The sequence below is a fragment of the Arachis hypogaea genome, chromosome 2 (genome assembly GCF_003086295.3).
Source record: "Arachis hypogaea cultivar Tifrunner chromosome 2, arahy.Tifrunner.gnm2.J5K5, whole genome shotgun sequence".
In the NCBI taxonomy this organism is placed as follows: domain Eukaryota; kingdom Viridiplantae; phylum Streptophyta; class Magnoliopsida; order Fabales; family Fabaceae; genus Arachis; species Arachis hypogaea.
In genome coordinates, this window is record NC_092037.1 from 49,365,365 (window position 1) to 49,375,095 (window position 9,731).

The window sequence follows — 9,731 nt, forward strand, 5'->3', positions numbered from 1 at the left end:
ATGCTTGTATCCATCACTTAGCTTGAAAATTGTTTTGTTTCCCATATGCTTAAATAAAAGAGTTTGGTTTGAATTGAAAAGTGAAATATCCAATGTTGCATAAGTATGAATGGAAGTTGGTGGTGGTATATGTGTTTGATTAAATGCATGACTCATGAAATAAGTGTTGCATAATATCATTCTCATCCAATTGTGAGTTAGCTTGCTGTTACAAAGACTCTTATCAAGAATGAAAAAGCCCTTGGTGACAAAAACAGAAAGAAAAAGGGAAAGAAAAAGCCAAAATGGCAAGAAAAACAAAGAATAAAGGTTGGACACCAATAGCTTGAACCTTAGGACATATGCCTATGGTGTTCTTGTACTAAGATCTGCTTGGATGAGTAAATTCTAAGGGGTATTTTGAAACCCGGTCACTTAGATCAACTGATTTGGGATGGCCAATTGAAAATCCACAATAAAGAGCAACTTAGATATAGAACATTTAGTTATCCAAAGAGATGCTGGGCATCAATGATCCTAGGAAGAATTAATGAGCCATGTGTCTGTGGTGGAAAGATGTTGAGCAAAAAGAAAAGAAAATAAAGCCAAAGGCTATGCTGCAGCATTTGACACCCAACCTCAAAAAAATAATAAGCTTGTTAAGCATTATAAGCCAAGAAAAGTTAGCAAGGGAGGAATCAAAAAGTGAGTCTTATAACAGCAAGTTTAGCAAACCTTTGATGCAAAATGTATATCATGTAACAGCAACAATAATTGAGTTATCATTGTCTGCATAAATGCCCCATAGATCAAGTTCTGCTATCTGCATAATAAGGATAAATATCCTTTTCTTATTCATTTCATTTACTCTTAGTTTTGAGGCTTGCTTGGGGACAAGCAAGATTTAAGTTTGGTGTTTGTGATGACAAGTCATCATATACCCATTTTTCAAGCTAATTTCACTTGTTTTGTTAGCATTTATGCACTTTCTTGTATCCTAAGTAAGTGATTTGGAGTGAAAATGCATAACTTCTTTAAATCAAGCAACCACCATGAAATTAATGTTAAATCATGAGGTTTAAGCTAATTTTAATTGAATTTTAATTGATTTATAAGCCTCTTGAATTTAGTGATACTTTGAGTGGTTGTTTTGGTTTATTATAGGTGAAGAAAAGAAAAGAAAAGGAAAAGCGTGGCCTAAGAAGCGTAGCCCAAGGAAAGAAAAGTGTAGCCAAGGAGAGAAGAAGCGTGCCGCATGCAAAGGGGGAGGCAACATTGCCCTCCACAAGGGCACACTGCCCTCTAGGAGGGCAAAATAAGAGAACCAAACAAGGAAGGCAAATCTGCCCTGCCCACTACAAGGGCAGAGCACAAAATGTGCCTTGGGACCAAGAGAAAGAGAACCTTGCCCTGCCCTTGTGGAGGGCAGAATCGGGCTCTCTAAGGAAGAAATTCAAGGGAAAAATGTCACCCATGCATGCTACAAGGTTCGAACAAGGAACCATGAGGAAGCTAGGACTTAAGGATGAGTGTCGTGCCAAGAAACCAAGGAAATTAATAGAAGATGTGTCCCAGCCGTGTTTCGAACACGGGACAAGCAAGGAGAGAATTCTGCCCTGCCCTTGGCGCGGGCAGGGCAGCATTTTGTGTGTGGCGCACCAAGAAGCAAATCTGGCGCACCAAGCTCGTCCCTGGCAGCACCTGGCGCACTAACTCTTCGATCTGGCCGCACCACAATTTTCTGCCCTGCCCTTGGCGCGGGCAGGGCAGCGTTTTGCGTTCCTGGCGCACCACGCATGAATCTAGCGCACCAATCTTCGACCCTGGCAGCACCTGGCGCACCAACTCTTCGATCTGGCCGCACCACAATTTTCTGCCCTGCCCTTGGCGCGGGCAGGGCAGCGTTTTGCGTTCCTGGCAGCACCAAGCCGCACCAAACTCGCACCAGCCGCACCAAGGCCGCACCAATCTCATGCACCAAGCACCAATTTTCTGCCTTGCCCTCCACAAGGGCAGGGCAGCCTCCTGGGAGTGAATTTTCATGGGCCGAAAATTCAAATTAAAACACCATTTTAATTCATTTCTTCACCAAATCAAAACCCCATCCAAATCCCAACATCCAAGAATAGAAAGTGTATAAATAGAAGCTAGTTTGATGTAATTAGGACCTTTGACCTTCTTTTGAATTTTTACCTTTTGACTTACTTTTGGCTTAGTCTTTGAATTTGCATTTTCTTTGAGCTTTCTGGAGAGACTTGTCCGAGCACCAAGAGGATCAAGGGAGAATTGATTGATCTCCTTCCTCATTCTTACTTGGGCAATTCTACTCTTCTGCTTTTGAGTTTTGGGTGTGTGAAATTGAGGAAATTCTGTCTCAATTCCCATTCAAACTCTTTTCAATTTGTTTTCTACAGAATTGAATCTGATTTCTGTTCTTCTACTGCTTTCTCATCTAATTCTTGTCAATTGCTTTGTTAACTTGGATCTAGGAAGGCAAATAGAGATCTAGGCTCTGCTACCTAGTCTCTTGAGACCTGAGACCCAATTTTACTTTTGGTTCCTCTGTGAACCTCTGCTACATTTTATTTTCTTTCTGTTTGAATGCTATTTGCTTCTGATTCAATTTCTGCTCAATCAATTGCTGCAATTTACTTCTTCTTTGTTTAGATCCTGCAATCCCATTCCTCAATTCCCTTTTACTTTCTAGCAATTTAACTTTCTTGCCATTTAAGTTACTGCAGTTTATGTTTCTTGCACTTTAAGTTTCAGTCATTTACTTTCTTGTTCTCTAAGTTTCTGCACATTTACTTTCCTGTTCTTTAATTTACTGCACTTCTCCCTTCCCCCTTTACATTTACTGTCATTTACTTCCTGTTAAACACAAATCACTCAACCAATACTTGATTCGCTTGACTAAATCACCCACTAAACTAAAATTGCTCAATCCTTCAATCCCTGTGGGATCGACCTCACTCATGTGAGTTATTATTACTTGATGCGACCTGGTACACTTGCCGGTGAATTTTGTGTTGGATCGTTTTCCACACATCAACTACCCTCCAATATTCTTTAATGGGGCTCTCTAATGAGATGGAATTGATGCCTTTATATAGACTTTACAAAGTGAAAAAATGAAAATGAAATGAAAAACAAATTACAATTAAATGAAATTCCTAATCTAATTTATCCTTGTGCCTTTGAGTGATGATATGGGTTTTGCTTGCTTTGGATTTGAGGAGAAATGGGTTTGGTTGGCCTTGATTCAATTTGGAGAAGAATTGAAGATTGGATTTTTATTGAATTTTTGGCCCATTTGAAAATTTGCTTCCAGGAGGATGCTCAGCTCACAAGTTGAGCTGAGCATTGAGGCCTTGTGTGCACACCTTGCGCGCGTTCTGCTTCCTGGCCTTGTGTTAAGTGTTTGTGTGGTGCACCAGGAGTAGCGCTCTGCTCACTTTGTGAGCTAAGCATTGGCTTCCAAGGGGAGGTCCTTTGAAATATTTTGCGTGCCAAGTCTTGGACATCATTAGGGTAGAGCTCAAGTGGTGCTAGGAGCGCACCTTCCTTGCTGAAACCTCCGTGTTCGAAACTTGCAATGCTTTCGACAATGCTCACTTGGTGAGTTGAGCATTGTTTTTCCTTTCCTTATTTCTTTACTTCAAATTGTGCTCAGCTCACAAAGTGAGCAGAGCATTAAAATATTGCCTCCTTGGAATTTTCCTTTGTGCTCCTTTCATGTGCCACACTTCCTCATGTTCTTTGCCACACTTTTCTTCCTTGGGCCACGCTTTCTTCTTTTCTTCTTTTCTTCACCTACAATTAATCAAACCAACCAATCAAAGTATCGCCAAATTCACAAGATTTATAAATCATTAAAAATCAATTAATTTTTGCCCAAACCTCATGATTTAGCATCAATTAAATGGTGGTTGTTTGATTTAAAGAAGTCATGCATTTTCATTCCAAATTACTTACTTAGAATGCAAGAAAGTGCATGAAAACTAGTGAAACAAGTGAAATTAGCTTGAAAAATGGGTATATGATGACTTGTCATCAAGGAGCTCTGCAGCGTCTCGATGAATTAATACAATTACCTTTGTTTTCCATTTAAACACGCTTGTTCCTATCTAAGATGTTTATTCGCGCTTAAACATGAAGAAGGTGATGATCCGTGACACTCATCACCTTCCTCAGATCCATGAACGTGTGCCTGACAACCACCTCCGTTCTACATCAGACTGAATGAGCTTCTTTTAGATTCCTTAATCAGAATCTTCGTGGTATAAGCTAGAATTGATGGCGGCCACTCTTGAGGATCCGGAAAGTCTAAACCTTGTCTGTGGTATTCCGAGTAGGATTCAAGGATTGAATGGCTGTGACGAGCTTCAAACTCGCGATTGCTGGGCGTGATGACAAACGCAAAAGGGTCAATGGATCCTATTCCAACATGATCGAGAATCAACAGCTGATTAGCCGTGCTGTGACAGAGCATCTGGACCATTTTCACTGAGAGGATGGGAGGTAGCCACTGACAATAGTGACACCCTACATACAGCTTGCCATGGAAGGAGCCTTGCGTGTGGAAAAGGATTTCAAGGAAGAGTTGAAGTCAGAGGACAAAGCATCTCTAAAACCCCAACATCTTCTTTATTAATAAAGTAACAATTACTTATTCCAAACACTTTTACTTCTTACAATTAAATCCAAATAACCTCATTGACATCCTGACTAAGATTAATAAAATAAACATAGATTGCTTCAAACCAATAATCTCCGTGGGATCGACCCTTACTCACGTAAGGTATTACTTGGACGACCCAGTGCACTTGCTGGTTAGTTGTGCGGAATTGTCAAGAATTGTGATTTTCAAATTCGTGCACCACCTGCCTCATCTTCTGCAACCGCTACCAGTAACTGACGCTCCTACTCCTCCCTAACAAGAGCCCCACGTGGCATCTGGTGGGGCATTCAAACTTGTCATCGAAGTCTTCAATTACTTCCAAACTTTGTCTTCTTGTATATATGAAGTGTATGCTAAATTGTTAATGATGTATGGATTACTAGCTTTATTGATATTGTCAATGTTAATGTAAGAAGAGTTTTATGGCTGTGGATGTAGGTAATAATGATAACGAGTTTGAAAAAGAGGAAAAAGATGAGGGGGAGAAAAAGAAAGAAGAAGAAGAAGAGATACAGAGGAAACTTTCATTCATTGCAACCATTTGGAGTTAACACCTGACACTGTCAATTGATACATCAGACTCAATCTAACATGTCAGACAAACAACCCTTTGACAACTAATAACATGGGTCGATTTATCCATTTTTTTTAATGAGTGGACACCTGACTAAAGTTTAAGAATGATTATAGTGGGTTATGTCTAATTTTAATAAATCCGAATTTTAATAAAAGATATTTACCCTAATTTTAATAAGGAAAATTGAACAAAGAAAATTGATTTTTAAAATTGAATTACTAAATTAAGCATCATATTATTTTATTTCAATTCAAATTCTGATCAAAATCAGTTTTGATAGAATTAATTTTACTCAAAAACAATTCTAAAATCACATAACCACATAAAACTTTAAATATACAAGGAAAATCATTTCCATTATTATGCTATGCTAACAAAAGATAGAAAAAGCAAAAAGTACAGTATAGTCAAATTCATGTTTGACAAAATTATCAGTATACAGTAACCATAATCTTACATTATACCGCTACTACTACTGCACATCTCATTTTGCTGATGATCATTATCTTAGCTTAATGGTTGCTCTGAGAGCTTCCTTCATGACCACAGTGAACACCAACTTGCCACTGAAGTCCAACGGCTTCCCTTCGGGATATGCACTCCACTCAAACTCTTGCACCATCCTGGCCAGCATCAGGTGAACATGAACTGTGGCCATACCCAAACCAGGGCATATCCTTCTCCCAACCCCAAAAGGCATCATCTTCATGGTCCCGGTCACTCCGGTAATGTCAACGTCCTTGTCCATTCCTCCATCCATGAACCTCTCCGGTTCGAACTTCTCCGGTTTAGTCCATAATTTGGGGTCATTTCCAAAGGGCGCAAGGAAGATTTCCACGTTTACATCAGTTGGTATGTCAAACCCTGATATAGTTGTCGGTTCGGTAACTGCATGAGTGAGTGTGAAGTACGTTGGAGGATGCTTCCTTAAGAGCTCCTTCACCACTGCTTGCAAGTACGGCATCTTCTCCACGTCCTTTTCGTTCACTTTCCTCTCCCCAACCGTTTCTTTGATCTCCGCAAACAGCTTCTTTTGTACGTGTGGGTTCTCAATCAGTTCAGCAATTCCCCACTCAACTGCTGTGGCCGTTGTGTCAGTGCCGCCGTTAAGAAACTCAGAGCAGAGGGTAACCACTTCATCGTCTGATGGCGCTGATTTTCGCCCTTCGATTTTGAGATCAAACAGCGTGTCCAGGTATGAAAATGGAGTGGCGGAGAGTTCCGAGCCTGGGTTTTCGATTGCCCTCTTTCTCTTATCAATGAAAGGAACCATAAACTCAATCTGCTCCTTACGAACTTCCATGGCTCTCTTCCTCTGCTTTGAGTAAAAAGGCTTCAGGATGGGGAGGTAGTCGTAGATTTTCGCGTCCACCGTGATGAGGACCAGTTTCATCATCTCATCCATTTTCTCAACGGTTTCTTCGTCCATTTCGAGGCCGAAACACATGGTCAGGAGTATGCAGAAGACGGCGAATCTTGCATCCTTTAGCACCCAAACAACTCCGTTGTTAGCCTCTGCTTCGGCTCTGAGCCTGTCGATGAGTTTGTTCATCGCCTTCTCTCTCACAGAACGAAACTCCTTCAGCCTGGTGGAGCTCAGCATGTTTTGAACCATGTTCTTCCTTAGAGACCGCCAGATGGGACCGTACGTGGCGGCGTTAACTGTGAACTTGTTGACGCTGAAGACGTTTCTTGTTGGAGTCTCGGGGGGCCTGCTAGCGTAGAGTGCGCCGTTCTCGATCAACGCCTCGTGGATTAGTTTGGGGTCGCTGAGGAAAATCATGGTTCTTGTCCCCATCTTGAGGGTGAAAATTGGGCCATATTTTTGCCTCACATCGTTCACAAAGACGAAATAAGGCTTTCCGGAACGTGCGACTTGGAGGAGGTTACCAACAATAGGCCAACCAGGGGGCCCTGGAGGAAGGTTGAGCTTCTTGGATTTGGTTTGGGAAAGTAGGAAGACAAGTAGGACTGTAAAAATGAGGATTAAAATTGGAGAGAAGATTATCATTTTTGTTGGAGATCAGATGGGATGGAAATGATTGTGGTTTGCTTGGAGGAGACATATGATCGGAACGGTATTAAATGAGAAGGCGAGATAGATGCATGGGGAGGGTGCCGGTGGGTTCAATTAAGGCACTATGAAGTTTCGGCAGCAGAATGGAAATGGGTAGTTGTGCAGCTGTATATGATACTGAGTGTTAATTAATGCTAACTGCATGGTAGGATATTGTGGTGAGGAGTTAGGCAAAGGGCGGCATCAGACGGACTTGTGACACTGAACGGTAATTAATCGACTCAACCACTCTGTTGTGAAATGATGTGTTGTGTGGCAGAATTTAAATCCATCTGCAAACCCAAAAGTAAAAAAGCTTCGGACACACAAACCCGTGGGCAAGCACGGATGATGGGAGGGCGGGGTTGACCGTTTCCTACAAATAAGAGTTAATATTTAAGGTAGTATCTGAAGTTGCACTCGAGTAACAATATCGTCTTTAAATTTAAAATCATTTAAAATTATTCCAATTTTATCTCTAAAGTTAATAACGGTCGTCTCCGAGAGATTTTTTGGTGACAATTTTTTTTGAAAGTAAAAAATAAGCTCAACACATTTGGTGGAGCATACAATACAAAAGATACAAAGCAACTCCTATATTATCTCCGACAGAGCCATCAATAAGATGAGATACTTTTAGACCACAACTGTTTTCTTATTCTAGAAGATGAATTTATTTTTACACAATCAGATATTTTATATAACTAAAAAAAATCAACTAACCATATTTTACGCTCATCTTTTTTTATAGACATCATCCTTCAACTCTCAAAGTATTCTGTTATTGACCCTGAAATACACCAAACTCAACCCACATGAGCAATTCATACGCATCATATCTATCAAATAAATTCACACGTAACAAACAAATGTTGCACAAATTCAACTTCCTTTTTACACATCACACAAACATTATCATGCTGAACAATAATGCCGAATCTACTCAAGTGATCCTTTAGACAGATGTCACGCTAAAAACAACGCTGCACTGGTAAAATATCGACGTTTCTTTTTTAGCACCTAAATAGAATATAAACGACGTCCCTTAAAATATTTTGAGGGAATTTTAACTCCAACATATTAAAATCTCCGGAAATACCCTAAACAATGTCATTTATGTTTTATTTAAATACAAAAAATAAAATGACAATGTTTTTATTTGTTCAGCGGACTTTTTCCGTAGTACCCGTTCAATCTCATCATCTTTTCGTCATCGAAAAATATTTTAAAAATAATCGTTGTTTAAATTTAGAGACAAATTTAGGATACTTTTAAATTAAAAAATAATATTAAAACTTGACTACAAATTTAAAAATCACTTTAATTATTAATTCAATATTTGTCACCTACTCAGTCATCACTTTAGTGTGAGTACAGTCACTCGCTCACCCTTACGATAGTTGGTTTTATAACAAGTTAATAATTAAAAATTTTTAAATAATGTAAAATAATTAATTAAATTATTATATATAATTTTTAATTATTAACTTTGTATTAATACAAATTTTCTTTGAGTTTTCATCTCAAATTAATTATTTTAACTTTTAATACATATGTAATATTTAGCAATTATCCATGGTTCAAAGTGCAAAATAATTAGAGAGTAAAAATTTTCTATTTATTCATAATTGGAGGATCAAGTGATCGGTAGTGATAATTAAATAATAAAAAAAAGTGTGGGGAATCAATGGAATATTTGTACAATGTGTACAATGGAGATTTAGGGAGTATTAGAGATATAACTATTAGGTTATCCTTTTCTAGCAGCGTAAACCTCTGAGATGAGTGGTATCATGACATGGTATTAGAATTTTAAATCTAAAAGGTCAAGAGTTCGATTTTTGGTGAAGACTCAATAACAAATTGCACATAATAATCCTAGCAAATCACGACATTAATTTTCTCTAGGCTGTACCACTAGCAACCATATTTATGTTTAACCATATTAGGTATACATTAAAATTAATTATTAATATAAAATAGATATTAAAATATAAAAAATATTAAAAATAAATTAAATAATATAAATTTATATACAAATATATCAGTAATTAATTTTAATAATTAATACTACAAGAAATTATCAAAATAGCGATTGAAAAAACTGATTGCTAATAGCGAGTGATTTAGTTACCGATATAGAATTTTTAGGACAAAAAAAAAATTGGTCGCTAAATCGATCGCTAAAGTATATTCAATGACCGATTTTAGCGACTCACAAAATTGGTCACTAATAATAACCGAATTAGTGACCGATAAGTTTATTATACAACCAGAATAAAGTTGGTCGCTAAAATCGGTCGCTATTTTTTAATTTAGTGACCAAATTAGCAACCAAAATAAGAGAAGAAATGACTTTGAGATTTTTGGTTGCAAAATCGGTCGCTATTTTTAAGTTAGCGACCGATTTTACAACCGATAGGGTGAAAATTTGTATG

The 9,731-nt window shown here is 38.3% G+C and overlaps 1 protein-coding gene across 1 annotated transcript; it reads right to left on the reverse strand.

The window, feature by feature from the left end:
* Nucleotides 1-5,574: 5,574 nt before the first annotated feature.
* On the reverse strand, nucleotides 5,575-7,756 carry LOC112743920 (cytochrome P450 77A3-like). Its single transcript, XM_025793356.3, has one exon. The coding sequence runs from the start codon at nucleotides 7,246-7,248 to the stop codon at nucleotides 5,740-5,742; it is 1,509 nt and encodes a 502-aa protein (XP_025649141.1). The 5' UTR covers nucleotides 7,249-7,756; the 3' UTR covers nucleotides 5,575-5,739.
* Between the last annotated feature and the right edge of the window lie 1,975 nt (nucleotides 7,757-9,731).